The sequence below is a fragment of the Arabidopsis thaliana genome, chromosome 5, assembly GCF_000001735.4.
Source record: "Arabidopsis thaliana chromosome 5, partial sequence".
Lineage (NCBI taxonomy): Eukaryota > Viridiplantae > Streptophyta > Magnoliopsida > Brassicales > Brassicaceae > Arabidopsis > Arabidopsis thaliana.
Genome location: NC_003076.8, coordinates 19,883,344 through 19,910,667, shown reverse-complemented (window position 1 = coordinate 19,910,667; position 27,324 = coordinate 19,883,344). Strand labels below are relative to the sequence as shown.

Sequence of the window (27,324 nt, the reverse complement as noted above, 5' to 3'; positions counted from 1 at the left end):
GGACTAAATCATCTTCATCCTAATGGTTCTACCAAATCCATCCAAATGAGTTTCACAAATTAGCCTAAATTTACAAAGTCATTCAGATGAAACATCCAAATGATTCATCCAAATGATCTGTTAATTTGTGAAAAACAAACATTATTTTTCATTTTCATCCAGATGATCCATTTGGATGGAGAAACAAATAGGGCTAAGGCTGAATAATTTATCATAATAATTTATGAATTACCTAATTTGTAATCACCTCACACTTTTTCGAATACGATGATATATATCATAGACAAACTGACAATTCACGCCTAGATAGAAACCATACTATAAGATCAAGATCTTGATCAGATATGATATACAAAGATATGAGGAGTAAAATATCCAAACTCAGTATAACACCATGCTCGAAAAATCAAGAAAGGTAAGAGATCTATAGACTAACCTCATAAGATAATAAAAACCTGCGAACCTAGCAATAACCAGAGTCGAGCAACCACTCATTGTCACACCATAAATGAAAAAACTGACCCCTTATCCAGAACAGCCAAAGACATTACAATAACTATTCATCTAAACCCTGAAGATACTCTCTATTCCACATTTCAGATAGTAGGATAAAATGAAAAATAGTAATCGTGTATGCATGCTAAATTCAATTTAAATATTTAAAATGATAAAATTTAAACTCAATTACCGCAATCCAACCTCAGTTGTAGACAAATTTGACCAATGGTTGAGTTTGAATATTTGCGAGATCATACACGAGTTCAGCTTTATCAATTCATTTTCATCTTATTCAATGGAAATTAAAAAGATTATGTATTTTTTCCCAACCAGCTGATTTATCATCGTATTAACATCATCAATCACGCAATTCCACGTTAATAGATCCAAAAGAGTTGAATAATTTAAAAATATCTTCTAAGAAAGCTACTAATCTTAGCATTACGAAATAGAGTTAGAAATGATACAACTTAGACTAGAAAAACATGAAATAAGGACTGAAATTTAAAGATGACACGTCTCAAAACAAACTCTCCTATAGTAGTAGTAGTAAATAAGAAAAACAAAAGAAAACGACAAAAGTAAAATTTGATAATATTGTAAACATTTATCCCAAAAAAATGGGTAAAAAAGATTACACAAGTAATGAAGAGAAGGACACACGTGGCGTATATCGAGCAAAAGAAATCAAAATCAATCGTCCTCGCATAGTACACTTGTAGGTCCCACCTATCCTCTATAACTCTTTTCTCGGCGAATCCAAAAAAAATAAAACTTCTTCTTCCTTCTTTTCGCTATTAACACCTGAAAGAAATGAGATAGGAGAGAACAAAAAAAATGGTGGGACTAAGTATTGTTTTGGAGATGACTAACAACAACAACAACAACAACAACAACAACAACAACAACAACAACAAAAACCCTCTTAGTGAAGGTGTCTTAATTAGTCCTAAAGTCGTCAACAAAGCCAACATTATTGTCACCACCGCCGTGACGACGGACACGACTAATCTCCGTCGTTGTTATCAAGATTCTGGATTTCTCGAACATTGTTTTCTCTGTAGACGAAAACTTCTTCCAGCGAAAGATATCTACATGTATAAGTAAGTCATCATCTATAAATGGCTAAATCCATATATATTCTTTTGTTTGTTTCCTGAGATCTTTGATATTTTTGTTTTAGAGGTGATAGAGCGTTTTGTAGCGTGGAGTGTAGATCGAAGCAGATGATTATGGACGAAGAAGAAAGCTTGAGAAGAGAGTATTGTTCTTTAATGGATGTTAAGAAGAAGAAATTTGATTCTCCGGCGACTGCGCCGTCGCGTTACCGTCGAGATCCGAGAAACCAAGCAGGCGGTTTCGCTTACTGAAGCAGAGAGAATCGCAAAAACTGAAAACTTATGTTTTGTTGACTTTGTTACCCTTTGGCTAATTTTTGTCGTTTTGTTTAATAACGTGTAAAGCCGAAAGGGTGTTTTGGGTATTTCAGAGCTTTCTTTTTGCATATCTATGGGAGCCCCTAGTAAAATATTTAATTTCATTTAGTGTTTTTTAATCTGATTGAGACCTTTTTGACAATTAAGTTAGCTTTGATGGAACTAACTTAGAGATTAGAGTTTATTTAGTTCGTTTATACAATTAGTATTAAAATCTCGCAACCATGCAACTTTATATTTAAAAGATTAGAAATTGTTAGAAGATGATAAACAAAAGGGAATTTGTGATATTATATAAGTGATTAGTGATAGACTATGTTGATCTAATCCACAAACCGACAAACAAAAGGGATACGTAATAAATACTACATATTTTTTTATTATATAGTATAAATAAAGATATTCTCTTGGTTTCATGCGAATTTAGCTTCAATGTGTGGGCGAATCTTTAAGCTTTAACCGACATAAGTTTGTGTAATATTTATTTCACATGTAGACGTATAAGAATTTTATTTTTTTGGAATTTAATTATGAACATGTTCTGTATTACTCGTTCTTTAAAGGATAAAACATTTACCAACTTACATACTTTTTCTTTTATAGGTTGATTGTGAATCGAAGTTATGCGTTATATATTCATATGACAAGCAGAAATAGACTATAGAAACCTTTTTTTCAAATCGCTTACTTTGTTTTATTCATAAAGGAAAAGCATTATCTCGTATAGTGTCCAAAATAATACAGTACTACACAAACATGTCATTAACATGCTCTGCTCAGTTAACAAAAAATATCTTATATGTTTTTTTTTCCATAATGATGAAAAAATGTATGGTTCTTTGTGTCAGAAAGTACGTTTCTAAATGACAATCACCGGAAGTTTATACGTATTGATCTAGTTGTATAAAATGGAAAGGATCATATCAACGATCACTGGAATGTTCCAAAATGTTCAACTTGAAATTAAAAGGATACTGTATATAACAAATCGTTTTAAAGACGACATTTGTGGATTAAATTAAATGGCTTTACTATAGTGGATTAGTGGTTTACAGTATATAACAAATGGGTTTACTATATTGGTTTCTCTATTGGTCAAAACAAAGCAAAAAATCGTATGCAATGCAAAAACTTGATTAATGTGAGTTTCACATTGCAATTAAAAAAAAGTTTGAAGTTAATTTTCATCTTAATGCAACGATCCGCTTCTGCAATTCTTTTTTATCCGAATTCCTAATGAAAATATCATGAAAAGATAAATAAGAAGAAGCAAGAGATCATACAGGTGGTTGAGATTCGATATAGTCATGTACAATCGGAAAGTTTAGGTCAAAATCAATAATTTTTTTAGATTTTTTAAAAATCAATATTTAGTGTTGACCAGCACGATGGCAACGTAAAGAGTATTATCAATTGGTCAAGTCTCTAGACTCACAAGATTCTAGTTTTCTTAGGTTTTGGAATAATGTGGGGTAAATTTATATATTTTGGCATTTTACTTTGTCTTTATGTAATAATATGTGTCCCATGAAATTAGTGCTCCACATTCATAGGATTCGACTGTAAAAGACACTGAGGTCCCTTACCTATATGTCTCTTTCTCACTTTCAAAAGTGTGTTTATTGTTATATTGGTGGGGTTTAATACTTTGTGATCAATTCCTTAATTTAATGCAAAAGATTAGAGAAGCTGGTTTTTAGTTGAACAAATCAATGCTCTCTTTAAATTAATGCCTTCTTCACATAAACACCTGCTCATTCATTAACAATGGCTCTTAGTTATTGCATGCCTGACTAATAAAAATTATACAGCCTGTAAAAAAGCTGATGAACTCATAGATACGTCAGACATGTAATTTAATTATATTATTAAAAAAATTGTTTTAGCTTAGGAATTTGTGAATTTGATAACCATTTTAAAACCTAGTTGCCTTAGTTAGTAGGGTTAGTTAATCCCAACTATGCTTTTAATAACTAAAAACTTCTGGATAAGGCTTGTGATACATTAGTTAATAATGAAGGTCAGACCACATGTTCCCTTATAAACCATCATTTTAATGCATAATCCACAATTTTTTCAGAGGCACAAGTCACAACACTAAATTACTCAAAAGGTTAGTGGATGTAGCATAGAGTCTACAACAGCAACAAAAACAATTTGTTATTATGAATTATGAAGATAGTTACATTTAATTTGGGTCATAGTTAAATTAAGTAAATAATTTTGATGGCAAAATGATAAAATGATGGGAAGGAAAACGGGATTTTTGCGTAGGTTGGCGAAAAGATTCTTATGCCTTTTTAAAAATTCTGTGATTCTATAAGATAACTTGACATGGTAAACTAATGTCTTCTGGGCAAAATAGCAATAGCGTACAATTATGAATAACGTGTTTTAAATCACACGTAAAACACTTACTAATTTAAAAGTCAAATGGTAAATAATCAAAATGTCGTTTACGTAAAAAAAGATTAAAAAATAGGTCAATGTCCTTTACTTGATTTATGAGAAAATGTTTTTGGATTTTGACTCCGGAAAAATGTACTTATCTAAGTGTATATTCCACAAAACACTATTAAAGATCTCCAAGTATGGTGAGATTATATAAATTATATAATCAAACTGGTTTAGGACTATTATCAACATTTGACTCACATAAGCTTGCAGCAATAGAAACCCTAATACAAACTTTGTAGAGATGACCTGCCATGAAGACTTGCTCTTTAAGGAAAAACCTAAGAGCTATAAGTATATAATCTTTATGTGTTCCTTCTCTGAGCTTGCTAGTTTTATTTACAAACAGGGAACCTAAAATGTTTCAGAATCTTCATCAGAATCTTCCACAACCCAACTCTTCCTAGCCATCTTTTTAGGACGATTATCGCCACTTTCTTCTTCTCCTTCATCTTGTTCTTGTTCTTCTTCATCGTCCTCTTCTGTTGCTGCTGCTATTGTTTTATCAGAATCTAATCCTGGTGATGATACTGAACTAGCATTTCGGGGGGACAACATTTCTTCTGAACCATCATCATCTGACTCTTGTCTTAAATCATCCTCGCCAATATTATTGTTCTGTGTCTCTGTCTCTTCTTCCTGGTTTCCTCCATCTTCGCCTCCTGCAGGAGGGTCTGAATCTTCAATTATTTTGAAGTCTCTGGCAGTGCTGCGCTTGGCATGCCTCAACAAATTCAATTTAGTAACTTTGCTTAGCTGAATTAGGTATCTTTCACAGTCTTCTATCTGGAATATCAAATCAGGAATGCATTTGTTCTCCTGTTTGATCTTATTGATTATTCCCTTGGAATTGTGACTCACACTTTCTTGTTGTTCCTGAATTTGGAAAAGAAGCAACACTTCACGCTTTTGGATACGAAGAAACATCAATGTAATGACTGCTTGAACAACTTTTACCTTTTGCATTTCAGATAAAAAGGGATATAAAGGAACCGTGAGACTCTTGCAAGTCAGTTCCACGAGTTTTTGAAATTTAAGGCTAGGAAGAATTTGCTTGCAACCCTTGGGAGCAATCCTCAGCTTCACAATTTGTGCCAATTGTTTATAAAACCTAACTGCTAGTCTAAGAAACTGCGCTGCTTGCGACTCTGCAGATCACCAAAAACATCTATTAAACAAGCTCAGTTAGAGTTAATGAGAAGCAGATCAGTGAGAAGTGAAAACTTACCTTTGAGGTTCATCAAAACAAAGGAAGAAAGTATTCTGACTGTTGACTCAGCCATTGAGTAAAGGGCTTCCTCGAGAACCGACCCGACTGTGCTCTCAGTATCATCGCTGAGATGGATGTTCTTTTGAGAGACCACATAAAAGTTCTTTAGCTTCTTTGTGGCCCAATCCATGTCAACTATTGCTGAATCAATAGACTGTAATATACAAGAAGTTACGGAAGCACTAGTTGACTGGTTTATGACCATGTATGACTCAGACACTTCTAACGTATCAGATTTGTCTAAACCCATGATATTTTGCAACTCCTGAGCCACTTCCACGGCTATGCATAGATCACCAGGGGATGTAGTAAAAGAGATGGCAAGTTTCAGAACGCTCTTTGCCACAGTGGTGTTAGATGTTTCACAGCTTCTGCAGATTTGATGAGCCCATGATCCATGCCTTTGTTTGAATTTGTCTGGTAGATTGTTCCCAAGCTTCAACATTATGTCACAAAGAATCTGAACAGTGCAATTGAATATTATGGTCTTAGCTTCCTGTGCGTTAAAGAATGCACTCAAGAGAAATAGCAGGAAAGTTTAAAGGATTTTACCTCTACGTCATTAGAGTTTTGCGCGATAAAGTCTGTGATCATGGGCTTCATGATTTTCGCCATGAAAATTTCGATGCTCTTTATAAGTGGATCTTCAATTTTTGAAGCTTCCCTGCACTCTTCTAAAGTAGCATCCTCGGATGCAGGTACTGCCAACAAATCTTCAAGCAAGCCAGTCAAACCAGATCCACTTGAATATATATTGAGTAGCTCTTTCAAGCTAAGTAAGGCCAGATGTAGACACTGTTTTCTTCCGTCAACATCTTTCCTTCCTTTCTTCTCCTTATTCGTCTGTCCAGTAGCTAGAGGTGGCTCTGGCTTTAGCAGGTAAACTACTTTTAGCAGTGGAGGACCCAGAACCTTCATGTCACCACAGACCAACGGTTTAAGTGGATTTTCCTCCTTCATGCAAAGAGATGAATTTATGTGCCCAACACAAACATGCAAAGTGAAGGAGAAAATTGATTTTTCTGTCTTCGCTGGTGATGAATGGCTGTGATCCTGCGAGCCTGACTGAGTACCAACGGATTTGCTGCTATAGAGTTTGAAACTGAGTAGAAATAGCTGGTAGATACTTGAAGTAGCCAAAAAGGGAACTTTCTCTCGCTCTTCATTGATACTCGTGTTTCCCAGATCAGTATCATTACAGGCGCTAAATCGTACTCTCTTGCCAACATTGCTCTGCTTCGATTTTCCCACATCCTTTTCCAGTGATTCATAAAGATCAATTAAGTCGACAATCTCCTTTCTGACAGAACCCTTTTTCCCTTCTGGCTGTTTCTCTAGATCCACTATAATATAATTTAGCAGCACTTGAACGATTCCCAATATAATCAAACAATAGGATTTTCTTTTATCTTCTTCGAGAGATGCAGAAACTGTGTCCTGAGACTGCCCTACAATATCTGTAAAATGCAAACGAAAAGATCAGAAGCTATGTGCTAAATAAACAGATTTTTTTTGAGACAGGTGCTCCTTTCGGTTAGAAGACTCACTATTTATAGCTTGTACTTCAAATGACACTAGACTAAGCCTAACACACAACCTATACGAACCAGACTTGAAAGCAAACAAATGTAACAGCAGATCAAACGTGTTCAGGTATATAAAACTAGTCAAGGCTTTTTTTAAGAACGATCATTTGTCACGTACCTCCTAACTTCTTGCCTAGTAAGAAGCTTCGGATCTTTACCAAAGCACTGGAGTACGCTTCATGAGATAGGTTTCTTCCAACCTGCTGCTGCCATACGAAATTTGAATGTACCCACACGTTATTATTGACAGCTATGCTCTATTAGGTAACACAAAACCAGTTCTTTCTGTAGCAATACCTCATTATCTTGTGAAAGGGAGAAACCAAAGCATGGCCACGCAGCATCGGAAGGCCGATCAGAGCTGTTTTGCTGCTGGAGAAGTAAAATCCAAGAGACACAAAAGAGAAGCCTATCCAAGGGCTCTTCAATAGTAAATTTGTCACCTTCTACTCTAATGCATGAAGTGATTCCAAGTTGAAAATCTGTGTCCTGCCAGCATAATCGTAAGTTGTCAAAATATGTGTGAGGTTGTGTCTTTCAACAATAAAAGTTGAAAAAATCAACAGCAAGTCCCTGTAAAAATAGTCAAGGGTAGAGAGAAGTTCACAATATATATATATATATATATATATATATATATATATATATATCAACGTTTTCTGTTTTGTCAAGCATGGAGGGATGAAGCTGACAGTTACCTGTCCGAAGAAACGAAGAAAATGAGGCATAAGAAAGTCCAACACATGTCCTCCACTTGATGGATCAATCAGGACTAACTTCACAAGCCCATCATAAACTACTTCCTTCACTCTTGCCTACATGTAGGAACCAAAGAGCTCAAAGAATATTTTCATACTCTTGAAAGTAACTTTTCATGATAAAGAAGGAAAAAGACACCTGCTGGTAAAGACATCTTTGAAGCAACCCATTCAGTTCAGTAAAGAGGTTTCCCCTCACAATACAGCTCATCTCAGTCTGCTGACTGGAACTGGCTTGGCTTGCTGAGTCTTGGAAAGTAAATGAGCTGTCTCTCTTAGCTAGTTTCTCTGCAAGTATAAGATCAGTTATTACTTTGGTTGCTGCAACACGAACTGTATCTTCCCGTCTAAACATAGCTTTGCGAATCACCAAGATGGTGTAGTCCTGCATCATCAAGTTAGATTTAATCTGAGGTCTTGGCGTGAACAGCTTGTTTTTTTTCCCAATTCCATAGACAAGTAAAATGCATACAAATTGATGAGTATAATCAATATGAAACACTAGCAGCAGCAGATGTGCAGAAGAAAGTATTACAAAAGAGAATGTGCAACACATATTTTACCTGAAGATCACGGCTGAATTTGATGAGCGGGATAACAGCAGAAACAAGAAAACAGCTGATATGTCCCTCCATGAAAGTGAAATAATCCAATAACTCTTTGAGATGGTGGACAAATTCCAACATGATAAGTGAGTATCTCTGGACAAGATACCCTAACAACCTACAAAGTCAAGTCAACAACCTTAGCACATGGAAATAAGGTTGACAACCCTATCCATTAAAAACATTATTGACCTTACTATTGGCTTGCTCTTTGCGCATTTCAAAGAAAGAATGCGAAATTTGCATTGCTCAATTATCTGCAAAATTTGAATGTCACTCAAATATGTTTTGTTAAGTTACGGATGCAAAGAACTAGCATAAAAGTTTAAATGTCAGTCTATAAAGCATTAATAATTAAGGCAGTAGTAATCAACCTCGTTTCTCGTCATATCATGGACTTCAAATAGGGTTCCCAGAATCTGAATGCTAAGCTTCTCAATACCGAGTACACCTTTCGAATCACCAAACTCATTGGATCTACCTTCTTCAACAGATTCTAGCAACATAAAGCCAAACTGAATAACACTTGGAACCACATGCTCTCTCCCATATCGGCACTCACTAACCTAACACAATATAACAAAATACTTTTTTAATCGTCTCGCAATGCTGTCCTGGTATGATAGAAAGGGCTAAAAGTCCAAAAATAAAAAATCATGGCAACATACCGCTCTTAGCAAAGATTTTTCAACCAATTTGGCATGCAGGAAACTCTCTTCCTTAAGCTCAACAGGTAGCCACTTGCAATCTCTGTACATCATTGACGAAAACATTGGTAAAAATGTATCCCTACAGCCTTCTTTGTGTAAGAGACTATTACTTACTTGGAGAGTCTGTAATCATTGTACGCAGTAAGCAAAGCCGTTCTCAACATCCCCAAGGAGCTCTCACCGAATTTTCTAACCCGAGCAACGGAAAACAGAACCGCGACTGTAAAATGATTGAAAGCTCTAAGATCAGATTTGACTAACGCCACAACCTCTTGCCCCAATGAAGGATCCTGCTTCACAGCAAAATTCACATGAAGAAGAACTGTTCCTTCTATCTGTCTAACAACGGAAGCTACTCTAGTCTCAGCTTTAGACCCAAAGTAACCAACAACACCACCAATCACTTCCCTCTTGCAAAAACCTTTAGAGGCAAGAACCAACAATTGATACACAAGTGAAGGCAAATCCTGCAAGTCTATCAACTTAATACCAACAAACACTTTCTCTACCAATTCACTTTTTCTCCCTTTATCCAGAAATGAAAACTCCTTTGCAAGAGAAACCATTTTCGTCAACAACGCTTTGTTCCATTCACAACTAAGAACACGATCAATCGCCGAATTAACGAAATCGATTTCACTAGCTTTACCTTCTCTACGCAATAAATCAAAGCACACAGGCAATAAATCGAACACCTGGGCTTCATCAACAGTGATAACTCTAGTCACACCTGATAAGATCGAATCAACTACAGATTTCACCTCCTTAACGTGTAAGTATCGTAAGAGAGTACCGAAGAGCTGAATCGTCTTGAGAGAATCAGAATCGCTTGGGATTTTGCAGGAATTGAAGATTTGGGTGTAGGAGATGAGAAGAGAAGCGAGGAGAGAGCAGAGAGAGGGAGTAGTAGGGGAGAGAGATATTAGAGATAGAAGAGCGATTACATACTCAGAAACTTGTTTCGACGGAGATGGTGAAGAAGAGCGAGATTTGAGGTATGAGAGAAGGGAATCGTGGGAAGACGGTGAGAGAAGGTAAGGTGGGAGAGAGAATCCGGTTTGACAATGGTGGTACTGTGCTAAACGAATGATATCTTTGTCGGTGAGAGGTCTCTGAGATGGTTCTTCGGCTGCGGCGGCGACGGTCATTTTCTCTCCGGCGGGATTAATCTGATTTCGAAACTTCTCGGGGAAGATTAATTTTACGATTCTTTTTCCTTTACGCGGGAAACTTTATATGGGCCTTAGTGTTATATGGGCCGAAGGAATGCGGACCAAAATCTGCAATCGGAAAAAACTATCGAACCAAACCAAAATTGTAAAACGAAACTGTGTCAAATTAAAAATTTGTTATCCATGCAAATTTAGCCTTTAATGTAGGTAGCTATAATTATTATTTCAGTCCATCTTGGTCTCTCCATCAAGTTACACTATTACGTGAAGCATCTGTATTTTAATATTATACATAATCCAGTCATAATTTAAGACCTGTATATTATATCATAAAGTATGTAGCCATGTAGTCGATTAATGAAATAGGGAAAATAGCAAGTCAAAGATAAAATAAAATTGGAAAGAAAAATAGTTCGTAGGTAGTGTGCTCTCAAGGTGGCGTGACACCTTTCCCATATCTTTCGCTAAGTTCTTTAGAATAAGACAAAACAAAAGATGAAAAATGTGCATGTGACACTCCTCTTATTGCAAACTGCGTAACAACCACCATTGGATTCTTGTTCGGCCCGTATTTGTAGTGTATTGAAACAACAAAACTTGGTTTTCACAATCAATAGGAATTTACTGCTCGAGTCAATTCGTTTTTTTTTTTTTACCAGCTGCATCAAGTATTGATCTTTATATAGTCTACAGAGTAAGTTTTGTTGTTTAAAGCTACCTACGTATAACCATTTCTTTTACATGAATACTACAGACTACAGAGTAAATTACTGTATAGTGTATAGCCTAGTTAGCTTTTAGCTATATAGCCTGTAGCAGGTGCGGTGATTTAAAGCGAGCTAGATTTAATTTTGTCCAAAGAAAAAAAGAGAGCTAGATTTAATAACAATAATAGAAACCAAAAATAGAAGAAACAAAGCCACGTGGATGTATGGTTACATTACACACTAGACCAGAAAACCTTTTTAGTCCATCCCAAACCAACCAAAAAAGATTGATGAAAAAAAAAAACCAACCAAAAAAGATTAGTGTTAAAAACCTTTTGGAAGATTTGAAGAAAAAATAGAGAAGAAATAGAGAGAGAGGCCACAAGGCACACACAAGTCAGTATCCCACGTGCATCTGGGAACTCGACCCCTCTCCTCTGCCACAACCCACTCTTCATTTCTCTCTTTCTCCACCAATCTCTCTTTCTCTCTCTCAAAAGAAGAGAAACTAATAATTCTCAAAAGCTCACACACAGAAACAGAGGAATCTATAAGGAAGTTTTGGTTTTTGGTTATCAACAATGGTGGAAGCAAAAGATCAAGATATGGGTGATGGTATGCAATGTATAAACCATCCATTTACTAAAAACCCAGGTGGGATCTGTGCTTTTTGTCTTCAAGAAAAGCTTGGAAAGCTTGTAACTTCATCTTTCCCACTTCCTAAACACCTCACTTCCTCTTCAACTTCTTCTTCTCCTTCCTTCAGATCTGACTCTGTTGGTAGCACAACCACTGCCTCTGCCGCAAATCTCTCAGCGTCTCTTTCTCTCTCTGTCTCCGGAGCAACAAACAACAACAACAGCAAGCTTCCGTTTTTGTTAGCTAAGAAGAAGAAGAAGATGCTTACTGCTTCTTCTTCTTCTTCGACCACGGCTAATATTGTCTACAAGAGAAGTCAATCTACAAGGACTACGAAGACAACGTACGGAGATTCAGATTTGAGCCCGAGAAAGAGAAATGGGTTTTGGTCCTTTTTTCATCTCTACTCTTCGAAACAACATGGTAGCAGTAAGAAAGTTGGAAACTTTCATCAACCCATAAGCCAGACTGAGACAAAAACAGAGTTGGCAGAGACTACAACAGTGGGATCTTCGTCTTCTTCGTCAGCTTCTTCTTCAATGTCAAAGAGAGTTGTTGGTGGTGGTGGGAGTAGTAGTAACAGAAACGGTATTGATGTGATTGTTGAAGAAGATGGAAGTCCTAACATTGAAGTCACACCAAGTGAGAGGAAAGTGTCGAGATCTAGATCTGTTGGGTGTGGAAGTAGAAGCTTCTCTGGTGATTTCTTTGAGAGGATCACAAATGGGTTTGGAGATTGTACTTTGAGAAGAGTTGAGTCACAGAGAGAAGGTAATAATAACAAAGGTAACAAGGTCAGTAGTAACCCTAGTAATGGTGTTAGAGAGATGGTGAGATGTGGTGGGATCTTTGGTGGGTTTATGATAATGACGTCATCGTCTTCTTCTTCATCTTCATCATCATGGGTATCATCATCATCAGCTGAACATCATCATCATCATAATCATAACATGGGTCATGGTGGTGGAGGAAGGAACAGAAGCTGGGGATGGTCATTTGCAAGTCCAATGAGAGCTTTTACTTCTTCTTCTTACTCTGGTAAAAGAGGCCGTACAATTTCAGATTCTACTACAAGCAAGAACACAACTCCAAACTTGGGTGCAATTCCTTCTTTGTTGTCTGTCAGAAGCTGAATTAATAATAAACTTTGATCTATGTGTTTCTAATAAGTTCTTAAACGAGAAAATACATTTAATTAGTTTTTATCATTTTCATCAATGTGTTTATCTTTTTTTTAGGTGTTCTTCAAATATTTGTTGATGCTCTTTTTGATAATCTTATTAGTATTGTAATGTCACACCACTCTTCTATGTTCATTATCATCTTTTGTCAAACAAGGAACTTAGGATACTTTGAGCTACTTTTTCTGTTTATTTGTCTTTTTCTCTTTTGTTTATTTTGATCTTTGGATTGATTCCTATGTCTCTTTGAATGATCTAATGGTAAATAAATTGGTTTTATTTAGATTAATATCATGTGATTTTTCTTTGATAAATTTCATTCTATATGATATAACTTTATTTACCAAATGACTTTTATTCATGTTTTTTTTGGCCAAAGCTTGGCTCTTTGCCAATTCTGTCTATTTTATAAATCCTATTTTCTTTTCTCTAATCTCTCTTAGAGCCATGTGTCTTGCTTTATGTTGTGATTATGATGTGTGTTTTAGAAGTATTAATTAAATTAGTAACCAAAAACCAACTGGAAAAGCCAGTCAAAGGAAGAAATTGTTTTATGAGTTTGACTGGCTTTTAAGTGTATGTTTTGTGATAGATGAGTGAATCAAAAGGCACATGCCTTTGCACATGCATTATGATTCCATGGTCCCCAAAATACTTCAATTTTTTTTTATCTTATGTGACCCACAAAATTAAGGCATTAATAACGGTTGCACTGCTACATACATCACTGATCACCTAATCTTCAGAAATCAATACAGTGCAAATTTGGTTTCACATCGATATTGTTAAGTAGATTAACGACAAAAAGACTCAGAAGATTTGTTATTACATAACGTGTTGAAGAGGACATGAAAGGGGTCCATGAGATGGAAACTACACATATCAAGGATTCTGCAAAGCCAAAGAGACAGGGCAAAAAGGTCTCATTATTATTTACTCTTTCAATCGTTATTTGTATTTTTTTTTCATGTGGATTCATCCATGTACCAAAGACCAAAACTATGTGTTATTTAAAAATTAAAAGCTGATCATGTGTTCTTAGATCAATTTTAGTTGGATCGTTTAAGAGATCAAGATCTCAATAAAAATACTAGGCATGTTGTGTTCTGTACTATGAATCAAAATTTGGTAATTTAACCCAAGCAAAGTGGTGCAATGGTAGTTAGATCATAATCTTAGAAAAGGAGTTTGTATCCTTCTGACTTTAGTGGGAGTTTGATTTTTTGTCCAAACTAATTCGTTTTGTTTGGACTACTTGAAATTTTGGACTTCGGTTCTAGGGATAAATCCGTAGTGGAATTGTGGGAAACTCCTGCCAAAGAACTTGCTAATCTACAAAATAATCGGCGTTGGTTTCTAATTGTGTTTCTGAAAATCCATGATCGATGCTAATCTAAAAATATATATTCAGGATTATGATTTTAATAAAGATTTAAGTTTTTTTATTCAATGCAAATTTCTGCTTTTGCAAATGCATTTGTAGCATAACTCGAACATTTTTATTATCTTTTATAAAATAACCTTTTCATTTTATTTTATTTTAAATTTCCGAAAAGAGTTTTGTAGTATAATACAAATGCACGTTGTTTGAGTTTGGCTTTCAACAAATGACAAAAAAAGAAGTAGAAAAATGCAATGAAAAAACAACAATCGAAGTCGTAATCTGAATATATCACGGCCCAGTGTCCCACTTTTGGATACTCGCTAGAGTGATTAGTAGGAACACAACCACTCATTATTGATTATTACATTAAATTCCGAAATTTGCGCTCATAACAAATAGTTATTTCAAGATCAAGTCCATAGATTTTTGATATAGCTACCCCGGAAAACTTAAAGGTTTTTTTGCCGACCCAGCTAATTCAATCATGGTGTGACAAGAACATGTTGGGTCTATAAATACTATTCATGATGGGTCAAACCCGTCCATTTAATACCTCTATGACTTCTTCATGCTCATGTGTTGCGTTGTAAGTTTCGTCGATCGTTTTCATAGTTATTGCCAAAGCCAACCAGAATCTATTGTGTCTGTAATTTCCAAAACCTACTTGTCATTAATGAGGCCAATATAATCTGAAAAGCAAGAAGTTCTGCTATAGTATTAGAATGGCATGCATTTTATATTTTTATATTCCATCCGCTTCATCATATGATGTTTTAGAAATTTGTTTTGTTTTATATTAGATGATAGTTTCAACTTTCGATACAATATTAACTAATATATTTAATTAATTTTGACAATATATATTTTCTGCAAATTTTATCATTGAATTGTACCCTTTCTGTTTATTTTAATTGATTTTCTAAAAAAAAACACAAATTAAGAAAATATATTAAAACTGGTTATAAATGTATGAATCTTTGTGATTTATATTTTTCTATAATTCTAAACTAATGATATTTAATTATTTATCTTGAAGTTTAAAATACAACAATAATAACTAATAATGAGAAACAATTTTTTTCTTAGAAAAATCAAATAAAAAGAAACAGAAGGAGTATTTAGATAGATAAATAATAAATAATATTTTAGAAATAAACATAAATAAATAAATTTATTGATCTGTATGCAAAAACTTTGAACATCATATATTTTCAAACAGAGGGAGAATTCTTTTGCTTAAACTGAAATCATTGTTGCTCTCATTAGTGTTTTTTTTTTCAGTTGATAAACAACATTTGAAAAAGCATCACAATTTCTTTTGTTTAAAAATAAAAACCTTAAGATGAGTATACAGACTCTATCGATTCTTCTGGAAATCCAACCATTTAAATAATATAACATTGTGTTTTTATCCCTTTTTAGCATCGTTTTATAAATGTTATTATGATCTTAGTGTTTTCCACCATTTGTGGTCTCAAACACTTAATAGGTTTTCTAGACAAAAAGAATGAAAAAGAAAACATGCATTTTGGAAATCAAGACATATTCTCTACCTAAAATGTTCAACCTCCGTTGGGAGACATATTATATGATGAGAGGCTACTGACTAACTTTCTACGGTATAAATAACAAGGAATATGTCAGAATGTTTTGCTATTTTAACATTCCAAAGTCAAATCTGTCTATCAAGAATCAAGTATAACAGGTCGGGATCAATTCCCCTTGAGAAGTGTAGGTATCATACATTTATACTATGGCATAGATGATAGATGATAGAAAGAAAATGGTAATGTCAATGTCGCTTCTTTCAAATTCTACGTATTTTAATCAGTTGAAACGAATTTTCATTGTTGCTGCATGCATTTAGATTTTGACATACTGCGAAAGTATACTGAATGCCGAAGAAAACAAATTGTTGAAGATATATATATGATTTGTATATAATTTTTACTGTTCATGAATCATATCCCTTAAACGTGCCCATTATTTTGTAGTTGATATTGGTGTTTGCAAATAGTTTCATGTGCAGTAATAATGCAAAAGATGTGTGATGCATGTAAGCATCCAAATCAAGTAGCTTGGCACAAAGGAGCATAGTTTGCTCATGAAACTCCGAAACACTTTTTCTGTGTTTGGCTAGCAATCCTGAATAGACTCTCAACAAGGGATCGAATGGAAAAATGGAACATCCAATCTTCAGTGGGATGTGTTTTCTGTAACAATAGCTTGGAATGACGAGACCACATCTTCTTCTTTCTGCGCCTACACATCAGAAATATGGGAAGCTTTAGCAAAGAACATTCTCAAACGAAGCTACACCACAGACTGGCATAACCTCATCATATCTGTATCTGACCAACGCCACAACACGATAGAGGGTTTCTTGGCTAGAAGTGTTCTACAAGCATTGGTATATACAATTTGGAGAGAGCGTAATGTGAGAAGACATGGTGAATCCCCAAAACCAGCAGCTAGATTCATTCAGTGGATAAATAAACACATCAGGAACACGTTCTCAGTTATAAAACGAATGAGGGACAAAAAATACGACTAAGGACTTTAAATGTGGTTCGCATTACGAGCTTAACACTCTTTAGTTTTAATTTTTCCAGCCCTGTTTACCTATCAATAAAACAGTTACAAAAATTATAAAACAGTTATTTAAAAGAGAAATATAATTTAACATTTTATTCAAAAAAAGAACAAAGATCCTTTTTACATTTTCGACATATTTCAACGCTACTCTCGTAACAATTAGGCTCTAATGCTTTCCTCTGCCAAAGAATTAATTGCTTCACCTTCCATAATTTATCTTGAAGAGTTCTACAAAAATATTAATCTATTAATTTCAAGAATAATTTGACCCATAATTACAAATAAATATTTCATCTACACTAAGTTTTTTTTTTAGTACATATTAAAAAATGTGTTGTTGGAGGAAGAATCAAAACGTCATGTGAACCTGTATATCGATCACATTGAATTCTTAATGAACTTTGTTTTCAGAAGTATTTCATTTCTAAATATAGTTATTTTTATTTCACTTTAAATTATACAACTTTCAAATTAATAAAATTGATTAAAACCAAGTAAATCGTTTATGTTCGAACAAATTTTACCCAATCTATACACCTCAAATAATCATCAATCGACGGATATGTTTTGTTCTTCAAAATAATTGAGTCGATAAAATTCATACAAATAAAGATTGTGAGAACATATTTAAGAAAATGAAAGATGCAAGAGAATTTAATAATATTTATTCTCCGAGTCACTACTTTTCAACTTACAACTTAGCACGTACCCTTATGTGTTTGGAAGTGCCACACACGAACCCAAGTTGACAAGATAATATGCTATTTACATACAAAGAAAAACTATATAAAGGGTGTTCATGTTCAAATATATCATAACAAAAACAAAGAAACAAAAAACCAGTGAAACGATCCTCAAAAACGATGGGGTTAAGGCAGTTTTTGGTTTATGTCGTGGTCTTAAGTGCCATTGCGGCTACGGTGACATCATATCCTTACTCATCCCCTCAAACACCACAATACAATTTTCCCAGCCATCAACACAAATCACCTAAGTATACACCACATTCAAAACCATATATCTACAACTCTCCACCACCACCGTATTACTCTCCTTCTCCAAAGGTTAACTACAAATCTCCACCACCACCATACGTCTACAGCTCACCACCTCCACCGTACTACACTCCTTCTCCAAAGGTTGATTATAAATCTCCCCCACCACCATACGAATACAGCTCCCCACCTCCACCGTACTACTCTCCTTCTCCAAAGATTGACTACAAATCTCCACCACCACCATACGTCTACAGCTCCCCACCACTACCGTACTACTCTCCTTCTCCAAAGGTTGACTACAAGTCTCCACCACCACCATACGTCTACAGCTCCCCACCACCACCGTACTACTCTCCTACGCCAAAGGTTGACTACAAGTCTCCACCACCACCATACGTCTACAGCTCCCCACCACCACCGTATTACTCTCCTTCTCCAAAGGTTGACTACAAGTCTCCACCACCACCATACGTCTACAGCTCCCCACCACCACCGTACTACTCTCCTTCTCCAAAGGTTGACTACAAGTCTCCACCACCACCATACGTCTACAGCTCCCCACCACCACCGTACTACTCTCCTACGCCAAAGGTTGACTACAAGTCTCCACCACCACCATACGTCTACAGCTCCCCACCACCACCGTATTACTCTCCTTCTCCAAAGGTTGACTACAAGTCTCCACCACTACCATACGTCTACAGCTCCCCACCTCCACCGTACTACTCTCCTTCGCCAAAGGTTGACTACAAATCTCCACCACCACCATACGTCTACAGCTCCCCACCACCACCGTACTACTCTCCTTCGCCAAAGGTTGACTACAAATCTCCACCACCACCATACGTCTACAGCTCCCCACCACCACCGTACTACTCTCCTTCTCCAAAGGTTGACTACAAGTCTCCACCACCACCATACGTCTACAGCTCCCCACCACCACCGTACTACTCTCCTACGCCAAAGGTTGACTACAAGTCTCCACCACCACCATACGTCTACAGCTCCCCACCACCACCGTATTACTCTCCTTCGCCAAAGGTTGACTACAAGTCTCCACCACCACCATACGTCTACAGCTCCCCACCTCCACCGTACTACTCTCCTTCGCCAAAGGTTGACTACAAATCTCCACCACCACCATACGTCTACAGCTCCCCACCTCCACCGTACTACTCTCCTTCTCCAAAGGTTGACTACAAGTCTCCACCACCACCATACGTTTACAACTCCCCACCTCCACCGTACTACTCTCCTTCTCCAAAGGTTGACTACAAATCTCCACCACCACCATACGTTTACAGCTCTCCACCTCCACCGTACTACTCTCCTTCTCCAAAGGTTGATTACAAGTCTCCACCACCACCGTACGTCTACAGCTCCCCACCACCACCGTACTACTCTCCCTCACCAAAGGTTGACTACAAGTCTCCACCACCACCATACGTCTACAGCTCTCCACCTCCACCGTACTACTCTCCTTCTCCAAAGGTTGACTACAAATCTCCACCACCACCATATGTTTACAACTCCCCACCTCCACCGTACTACTCTCCTTCTCCAAAAGTTGACTACAAATCTCCCCCACCACCATACGTTTATAGCTCACCACCTCCACCATACTATTCGCCTTCTCCTAAAGTCACTTATAAGTCTCTCCCACCTCCATATGTCTACAAGGCACCCTATTATTGATTTTGAATTGTTTCATTAACAAGAAACATGATTGCAATAATTTCTTTTTGTCATTTTTTTCTCTTGATTCTTCTGATCTTATTTTTTTGTTAAGCTTTTTATTTGACCAATCATTTTTGGCTATCTTTTTTATATGCACCTTTTTGTTGATATTTGTTCGAATTGGCATGAAATTTCTAATCTATATATTTTTTGCAATCCAATGATTAAAAGTATTTTGGTTAGGATAGATAGTTTCTTTCGTTATTTTCTTGATTCCTCGTCTTCTCGTTTATATTGCATAATGGCCAGAAGAGGAAGAATTAATCAGTCAGTCACCGGACTCGCAGTGTAATCAGTTGCAAAGGAAGCCAACCCCTTGAGAGAGTATTGTTTGTTGCAGCTCATATCCCCTGCTTATCCTATCCGAAGCTCTTCACATGCAAATTACAAACAACAACGAACAAACAAATTGACATAACAACTTTGGAATTAGTCTCACTTTTTCTCTTACAATATTATTTAATAATTGCAATGTATGATTTTCAAAATTTGGGAAGGATTTTGTTTTATTAATCAACACAATTACAATAATTTTACAGTGGCTGGTTTAACGTGTAAACCCTTAGACCCAAGTTAGCTCTTAACTAATCAGACAAGTAAGAAGACGTGTTGTGACTAATTGTTAGAAAGCACATAAAGAATGCTGAAAAAAATAGCATTGCCTAACGCAGTGAAATCCTCTGCAACAACTTCCACATGATAAGTCCATTCTCTTATATCTTCACGTAAAAGCCACCATAATGGGAAAATCAATCATCCATGAAAAACTTGAACCTAAAAGAATAAAGTGAAATGAATCAAACGATACACAGAGTTTCACCAATCTCCATGAGCATCTCAGAGCTGACAACACTTCTCAGCTCAGGTGTTTCTGTCTTTGAGATCTTTGCCGGTTTGCTAGTAGTGCATCTGATCTACCAAAGAATTAGAACAAGAGTCAAAGTCTACTTACTTGATTTCACTTGTTACCGGGCACCTGACTCAAACCGCGTCCCAATGTCAACTCTTATCGAAACCATCTACCTCGATGACAAGCTTGATCAAGAGAGTATTGACTTCCAAGCCCGGATTCTTGAGAGGTCCTGGTTAAGCAACCAAACCAGTATTCCTCGTTCCCTGATGGAAATACCCCTCAAGAAATCTCTCTCCTCGGTCAAAATAGAAACCATGACCACTATCTTCACCTCTGTTGAGGATCTCCTGAGGAAAAACAAACTAAGCCCAAGAAGCATAGACATACTGATAACAAACTGTAGTTTGCATTCGCCTTCACCGTCTCTAAGTGCAATGGTGATCAACAAATTCCATATGAGAAGCAATATCAAGAGCTTTAACCTGTCTGGGATGGGTTGTGCGGCTGGGATTCTATCAGTCAATTTGGCTAATGATTTGCTACAGGCTCACCGAGGCTCATTGGCTCTTATTGTTAGCACCGAAGCGCTGAACACACATTGGTACATTGGCAAAGACAGATCTATGCTTCTTACTAATTGTCTCTTCCGAATGGGAGCAGCTGCAGTTTTGATGTCTAGCAATGATCATGACAGAGACAATGCAAAGTATGAGCTCTTGCATGTTGTTAGAAAAAATAAAGCGAAAGATGATCGAGCTTACCGATGTATCTATCAAGACATAGACTCTGATGAAAAGCAAGGGGTGTCGATAACCAAAGATGTAATCAGCGTTGCTGGGGATATGCTGAAGATGAATCTAACTTCACTGGGACCTCTGGTATTACCTTACTTAGAGCAATTCCAATATGTGATACAACACATTCTTTGCAAGAAACTAAAGATCTATGAGTCGAATTCTTCTTATACACCAAACTTCAAGACAGCGTTTGAGCATTTCTGCATTCATACAGGAGGAAGAGCTGTAATTCAAGCAATGGAGATGAACCTGAAACTGACAAAAGTAGACATCGAGCCATCAAAGATGACTCTTCATAGGTTTGGGAATACTTCTTCGTCATCCATTTGGTACGCTCTCTCTTACTTGGAAGCAAAAAGGAGAATGAAAAAAGGCGATAGGGTCTTGCAGATTGCATTTGGAAGTGGGTTCAAGTGTAACAGTGCGGTGTGGAGATGCATCCGAAAAGTGGAGCCCAACACAGAAAACAAATGGCTCGACTTTATCGACTCATATCCTGTAGACGTACCTGACTCTACAAATATCAGACCAGGCTAGCATGTGCAAGCAATATAACATTGAAGATAGAACTCAGGAGGGTTCTGAGTTATTAGTTCAATTCATTCTCAATGAACACAAAGACCGCTTTTCACAGGTTTTGTAATGTTGTTTGGGCTCATTTTCACCCTCTATTAAGACACTGGAATTTGATATTTACTTTTCACATGATTCATGTGTATAATCTAGCTGTAACAATAGCATTTGAATTTTTGAAATAATATATGACCAAGAACCGAGAATCTTGAACCAAAATGTTCTAACGTAAAGCATTAAGAGATCTGATTGAAACAAATCAAAGGACTTGTTGCCATATAAACAAGTAATAGAATTGTTATCTGCTACATCTTCTAGAGAGAATTGTTAGACTCAACCTTTATTTTTATTGAATCATAATGTGAGTATGGTGACAAGTACCTTGTTGTGAGTAATTTCTTCTTTGTTGTTCTCAATATTCACCTAGGAATTATCATCTCCAAATCTATATGAACCAAACAAAAGAGACTATTGTTATCCTCCCTACACACATTACAGATTATACTTGCAGCCCAAGAACCTCTGGAACATCCAAATCTGGCAGGTCTCAGCGAATGTTGGAAAGTTCTGAGCTGGTATCATATCGGTATATGCCTGTTTTGTGTCAAACAAACAAAGGACTAACATCAATGATTGTTGTGTGACCATAAGAAAATCTAGCACTAGCATTTGTAATAAGTTATGTATGGGTTCCACGTTTTGTATGAGAGATATAGGTTCTATGTGTAAGGCCCTGTTTACGATCTTAACCTGTCTAAAAGCCTTCATTTGTTAAGATCTTAAAAAGATTGGTCAACTCGGCTTCTAACTGTGGAGGAGCTTAGTAAACATGATACGTGGGGATCTATGAAGTACATGACATATCTAAAACATAAATGTGGAGGTAAAGTAAAAGCTGTTACCTGTCAACAAATCCGCGATCTTGAAGTTCGATGCAGTGAGGGGTTGGTATCTTCTTGTTCCACCGACGTTTTTGAAGCTCAATGCGACAAGACTGGAAAAGAAAGTGTTTGTACTCTTTGATCACGTTGCCCTCAAGGTTAGCTCGGGCTGAGCTACTGAGCGGAAACTTCTCATCAAAGGCTGATGCTGATCTAACATAAAAACTAATCTCCGTATTCTGTGTCGTCTTTGGTATCTGATAAGACTGGTTCTTGTGCAGAGAATAGTCAGGCTCAGAAAAGGGTAAATAAGCCAGCAACAAAAGCAGAAAGAATGGCAAAATCTGAATAATCGTCAAACAACTTGGTCCAGCAACATTAATCTCCTCCTCTCGGAATTGGTTACGTGGTTGTCTAGTCCTATAAGCATGAGAAGCACGAAACACCTCTCGTTGTTGACCAAAAACCGTCCTGAATATCTCTTCAGGATCAAACTCATCATCAAAGAAATCATTCCGCGTATTATATCTCCTCCTCGGCCTACGATTCCGCCTCTGAACATGATCAAACTCATCAACAATCCCCACCTGATCAAACTGTCTTCTCGAGTTACCATCACTCAAACAAGTAAACGCTTTCGAAACTTTCTTAAACGCCTCCTCTGAACCAGGTGCCTTGTTCTTATCTGGATGAACTTTCAAAGACAACTTCCTATAAGCTTTTCTAATCTCATCAACAGAACAATTCTTTTCCAAACCCAAAATCGCATAATAATCATTGTTTCTTATAATATTCCTAACCAAATCCACATTTTCCTCAGTATACTTCATTTTCCCAGTCTCAAGCTTATCATCATCACCGTCCATAGTTTTAAGCTTCTCGCTAACAGAAGAATTCCTCGAAACTGAATCCAGATTGTCACAAGCAGCAACAAGTTCATCAACAGAGAGACTTGGATTAAGCCGTTTCGCCATATTGATGAATTTCAACGCTCGTTCTTTATCACCAGAAACAATGGCGTCTTCGGCGATTCTCAAACACCGAGACGCATCATCCTTATTACCATCCATCACTATTCAAAACCCCTAATTTCAATAATCTCCCCTCTCAATACTTCGATTCCACAACCTTACACGAATTCAACAACAAATGGAATCAGAATCGTAATATCAACCCTAAACAAATGGAATCGAGCTTCGATTTTGAAATTTTCGTATTTCTAGGTCAAGACAGCAAAGAAGAGTCAATTTCGCGTACTGAATAGAAGGTGTAAGATTTAGAAAAGTACCTAATTCAGACGACGAGAATCGCCATGGAAGAGAGAAGGAGAAGCTGATCAGTTTTGTAGTCGTAGTACTAAAGTAGGTGATGCTGAACCATTTTAGAGTTAAGCTAAACCTTGCGTAAATCTACAGTAACACTAACAGCTTGTGAAAAAGGAAAAAAATATATTAACAGCTTCCGTAACAATATTTAAGAAATCGTGTATCAAGCAAGCGAACGTGTTTAAAACAGTCTGATAATCCAATAAAAAAAAAAACAATTTATAGTATGCACTTCAATGGGCCTAGAGGACATATGGGCTATGGCTCATGTGTATAACATAAAACTCATCTCGTTAAAAAGAGACCAATAGGTGTGTGAGATGTGTTAATTTGCAGAGTCCCACATCGCTAAGACCTGAAAGAATGATTGAGGAAGCAGAGTATAACTGAAGATGTGGACAGTCTGTGAAAATTACTTACCTGGACGGGGTCAACTTGTGATCAATAAGACGAGTGGCCTAGGCTAGTGACCTCCATTGCACATAACGGAGGGGTGCTTAGCTTAAGGTCTCCCCAAGTGGGAGAGCCTGCGTCATTATTTGTGGCAGAGGGGGCCTGCGTTCGCGCGGTCCCTACCATTCTTTTTACATGAAACCTTTGTTAAATAAAGCTGTAAAAGGTAATTTCTTATTACGAATTGTAAGTTTCGAATTCGATTGTGTTTATTTATTGTATTGGTACAAGAATACCACATCGGAAGAACGCATCAAGTTGGTCGGTTTTGTTTGGATATAAATAAAGAGGCTTGTGTTTGAAACAAACTTATCTTTGCGCTTGGGGCAATGACGCAGCTAATGAGGTTCTAACCGAGGCGCGTCTATTGCTGGTTGAAAACTATTTCCAAACCCCCTCCTAGGCCTAAGCTTGTCTTGGGCCTTCGAGAATTTCTGGAAGGGCTCCCTTTGGGGTAAAGCCCTACAATTTTCAGTTCAATTTTTAGTTGTGGCATTGTGTCTCTCTTTCTCGAAGGGCTCAGTGAATTTGTGGAAGACACTCTTTTGCATTGGAGACGGTGCAGCCGGTTTGATCGCATCGAACCGGTGGCTGTGGTGGTACCGATTGGACGGTCCATATTGTGACGATGAAAGATAGAATTGAGAACTGCTGGAGAGTATGAGAGTAACGCATCATTATTTGGAGAGATTATGTTTATCCGATCTTTTGGATCTGTGATATTTATGTTTTGGAGGTTATGTTAACTATGTATAAATGAGTTTGAAGATTGAAAATATTGCTTAGAAGGAAATCAACATTGCCGGATCTTTTTATATTTAAGACACCAAGTGTTATCTTACACAAGCTCGGATTGAAACCTTGTTATGCAAACTTGACTCATAAAATGGTAGAGGTAAACTGAGAAAAGAAGAAAAAAGTTGCTAAAATCGATTGTTTACAAGTCCTCAGCAGTCAGCAACATGATTATTTGGTTATAGGAGTTTTAAATGTCTTTCGCATAAAACACAAGTGGCGTCTTCTACAAGCTCGGATCAAACCTTATTATGCAAACAAGACTCACAAAGTGGTAAAGGTAAACTGAGAAAAGAAAAAGAAGTTACTGAAGCCATTGCTTACAAGTTCTCGGCAACATTGGTTATAGTACATTCACGATAAGGTTTAATTTCTACCTCAGCTTTGTACATGATCAAGCTCTTTGCAAGGTACTACAAGTTTCCAAAGAACAAATTTAATTGGAACCTTTCAATTATGATCATATAGAATAAATGTAAAAATGTTCTAAGAACTTCATTTTTATGCAATATATACAGAAAAAAGTAAGGAGATTAATAACACAAAGAAGAGGCGATTAATATAGTGAATATATACAATGAGTATATACATTAGAGCTAAGCTATTAACGTTGAAATGGAAGATGTTGGGGAAGAAGAGTATGCACAATGTTCGATAGATAGGGTCTTACTTAAGAAAACAGAATGGTAACATATACGAAAATCACGTCGTCTTGTTCCTCATTGCTGTTTATTGGTAGAAGTAGGTTTATCCTTAGGCTTCTTGATGATCAGAACGGAGGAATGTGCTTAATGAGCTAAATAGTTACGCACACTTGACGCTCCACAAAAACATCCTCTTGACGTCAGCTCCATAACCATGGCTACCAAGGACAAGAACTCATGCATGATGTCTCTCCACGGCTTCCAACATTATGTTTCTCGGATCTCCTTCAATCACCTCCAAAGACGAGATCTCAACGGACTTAGCCGAGCACACTTCGGCGCACTTCTTCTTAACCAAGTCCGCGGTCTTGTTTAAATCTTCTTCCACCATTGGTATAATATCGACCGTTCCCGGGCCAGCAACACCGAGGAAGAAGGTCGCTGTTGGTCGAGCGTGAAGGACGACAAGTTTGAATCGTGGGTTGGCCTTGAAAGGTATGAAAAAGAGATCAAGAGCCGTCTCGAGTGCATGGTAGCTATGGGCTGAATCATCTACTCCGACAACCACCACACGCTCACTTCCACTAGCCATTTTGATTTTCTTTAGCTTTCTTGATTTGCTTTGTGATTGTAGAGTAGTGATCTCTATTTGAGCGTTGTTGTCTGGACCGATATTCACGCGAGGCATATTGTTCCAACTAAAACAGGTCAGTTTCAATACTTTTTGTTAAAGAAACATTTAAATAGTTAGGTTTGTTTTCCTTTCCCGATTATATCGGTCTATTAAGGTTATGACCAAGGTGTTTTTATTTTCTGTTTGGTTTTATATGAATAAACAAACCAAAGTGGAGAGAGTTCAATTATTCAATCTTTTGCATGAAATAAAAAGGTAAAGCGTGAGATTTAATTAAAAAAAGGATATAATATTGTTTTTGTTTTTAAGAATTTAACACCCCAACAAAAGACTCGAAATCAAAGCTTAGAGGAATCGTATAACTTACAAATGCTCACCTAGCTATACTCATCTAAATACTTTGCCAATCAAACTTTTAGAAACTGATATTGATTGAATCTTTTGTAACTTCCCCCATAAAATACAATATTTTACACTTTATTCACCTAACAAAATCAAATAATCCAAACTCACTTTATTTTCTAGAAGATTTATCAAATAGCACGTCTTCTTCTATATGTAGACACTCGTTTATCTATTTCCCCTTTTTAATTTTCACACTCGTGATCTCATCTATTACTCGATATATATAGCACGTTG

The 27,324-nt window shown here is 36.6% G+C and overlaps 6 protein-coding genes, 1 long non-coding RNA gene, 2 other non-coding genes and 2 pseudogenes across 16 annotated transcripts; 8 read left to right on the top strand and 3 right to left on the bottom strand.

The window, feature by feature from the left end:
- Positions 1 to 1,215: 1,215 nt before the first annotated feature.
- Positions 1,216 to 2,054, top strand: AT5G49120 (DUF581 family protein, putative (DUF581)). The gene is made up of 2 exons (NM_124289.4): positions 1,216 to 1,601; positions 1,682 to 2,054. Exons 1-2 carry the CDS (start codon positions 1,336 to 1,338, stop codon positions 1,866 to 1,868), a joined length of 453 nt encoding a protein of 150 aa, NP_199723.1. The 5' UTR covers positions 1,216 to 1,335; the 3' UTR covers positions 1,869 to 2,054.
- A 2,442-nt stretch (positions 2,055 to 4,496) lies between these two features.
- AT5G49110 (fanconi anemia group I-like protein) lies at positions 4,497 to 10,518 on the bottom strand (the record flags this gene model as incomplete). 4 transcript variants are annotated; one of them, NM_001344814.1, is made up of 13 exons in its annotated part: positions 4,497 to 5,264; positions 5,346 to 5,536; positions 5,617 to 6,118; positions 6,211 to 7,115; positions 7,363 to 7,450; positions 7,542 to 7,733; positions 7,943 to 8,059; positions 8,142 to 8,387; positions 8,566 to 8,725; positions 8,800 to 8,864; positions 8,982 to 9,173; positions 9,276 to 9,357; positions 9,432 to 10,518. In NM_001344814.1, the coding sequence occupies 13 exons, from the start codon at positions 10,463 to 10,465 to the stop codon at positions 4,743 to 4,745; spliced, it is 4,296 nt and encodes a 1,431-aa protein (NP_001331416.1). The 4 variants fall into 4 exon arrangements, with proteins under 4 accessions (NP_001331416.1, NP_001331415.1, NP_199722.2 ...); NM_001344815.1 differs by having other exon boundaries at positions 4,558 to 5,264; positions 7,363 to 7,447; positions 9,432 to 10,465; NM_124288.3 differs by having other exon boundaries at positions 4,676 to 5,536; positions 5,617 to 6,154; positions 7,363 to 7,447; positions 9,432 to 10,465.
- Positions 7,345 to 7,509, top strand: U1a*. Its single transcript, NR_142994.1, has one exon. It is a non-coding gene; the product is annotated as an other RNA (small nuclear RNA).
- On the top strand, positions 7,698 to 7,850 carry U4.1*. The gene has a single exon (NR_142993.1). It is a non-coding gene; the product is annotated as an other RNA (small nuclear RNA).
- An 848-nt stretch (positions 10,519 to 11,366) lies between the features above and the next one.
- AT5G49100 (vitellogenin-like protein) lies at positions 11,367 to 13,298 on the top strand. Its single transcript, NM_124287.3, has one exon. It carries the CDS (start codon positions 11,778 to 11,780, stop codon positions 12,966 to 12,968), a length of 1,191 nt encoding a protein of 396 aa, NP_568706.1. The 5' UTR covers positions 11,367 to 11,777; the 3' UTR covers positions 12,969 to 13,298.
- A 3,136-nt stretch (positions 13,299 to 16,434) lies between these two features.
- On the top strand, positions 16,435 to 16,954 carry AT5G49090 (annotated as a pseudogene; the record flags this gene model as incomplete). Its single annotated transcript has 2 exons — positions 16,435 to 16,456; positions 16,626 to 16,954.
- Positions 16,955 to 17,858: 904 nt separating this feature from the next.
- EXT11 lies at positions 17,859 to 19,884 on the top strand (annotated as a pseudogene; the record flags this gene model as incomplete). Its single annotated transcript has 1 exon — positions 17,859 to 19,884.
- Positions 19,885 to 20,493: 609 nt separating this feature from the next.
- Positions 20,494 to 21,917, top strand: KCS21 (3-ketoacyl-CoA synthase 21; the record flags this gene model as incomplete). 2 transcript variants are annotated; one of them, NM_001203569.2, is made up of 2 exons in its annotated part: positions 20,494 to 21,461; positions 21,595 to 21,917. In NM_001203569.2, the coding sequence occupies 2 exons, from the start codon at positions 20,523 to 20,525 to the stop codon at positions 21,607 to 21,609; spliced, it is 954 nt and encodes a 317-aa protein (NP_001190498.1). The 2 variants fall into 2 exon arrangements, with proteins under 2 accessions (NP_001190498.1, NP_199718.1); NM_124284.1 differs by having other exon boundaries at positions 20,523 to 21,917.
- A 179-nt stretch (positions 21,918 to 22,096) lies between these two features.
- On the bottom strand, positions 22,097 to 24,360 carry AT5G49060 (DnaJ heat shock amino-terminal domain protein (DUF1977)). 2 transcript variants are annotated; one of them, NM_124283.5, is made up of 3 exons: positions 24,123 to 24,360; positions 22,856 to 23,962; positions 22,097 to 22,547 (listed from the first exon to the last, which is right to left on the bottom strand). In NM_124283.5, the coding sequence occupies exons 2-3, from the start codon at positions 23,902 to 23,904 to the stop codon at positions 22,532 to 22,534; spliced, it is 1,065 nt and encodes a 354-aa protein (NP_199717.2). In that variant the 5' UTR covers positions 23,905 to 23,962; positions 24,123 to 24,360; the 3' UTR covers positions 22,097 to 22,531. The 2 variants fall into 2 exon arrangements, with proteins under 2 accessions (NP_199717.2, NP_001331231.1); NM_001344813.1 differs by having other exon boundaries at positions 22,153 to 22,547; positions 22,856 to 24,290.
- A 128-nt stretch (positions 24,361 to 24,488) lies between these two features.
- AT5G07325 lies at positions 24,489 to 25,195 on the top strand. Its single transcript, NR_142992.1, has 2 exons — positions 24,489 to 24,778; positions 24,953 to 25,195. It is a non-coding gene; the product is annotated as an other RNA (long non-coding RNA).
- A 1,091-nt stretch (positions 25,196 to 26,286) lies between these two features.
- AT5G49050 (universal stress A-like protein) lies at positions 26,287 to 26,739 on the bottom strand (the record flags this gene model as incomplete). Its single annotated transcript, NM_124282.1, has 1 exon — positions 26,287 to 26,739. The coding sequence occupies one exon, from the start codon at positions 26,737 to 26,739 to the stop codon at positions 26,287 to 26,289; it is 453 nt and encodes a 150-aa protein (NP_199716.1).
- Positions 26,740 to 27,324: the final 585 nt, after the last annotated feature.

Excerpts from the sequence above, each read along its gene's own strand:
- AT5G49120 (NM_124289.4), top strand. The coding sequence starts at position 1,336 with ATGGTGGGACTAAGTATTGTTTTGGAGATGACTAACAACAACAACAAC. Across the intron at positions 1,602-1,681 it reads AAAGATATCTACATGTATAA|AGGTGATAGAGCGTTTTGTA; the intron begins GTAAGTCATCAT and ends TTTTTGTTTTAG.
- AT5G49100 (NM_124287.3), top strand. The coding sequence starts at position 11,778 with ATGGTGGAAGCAAAAGATCAAGATATGGGTGATGGTATGCAATGTATA.
- AT5G49060 (NM_124283.5), bottom strand. The coding sequence starts at position 23,904 with ATGGATGGTAATAAGGATGATGCGTCTCGGTGTTTGAGAATCGCCGAA.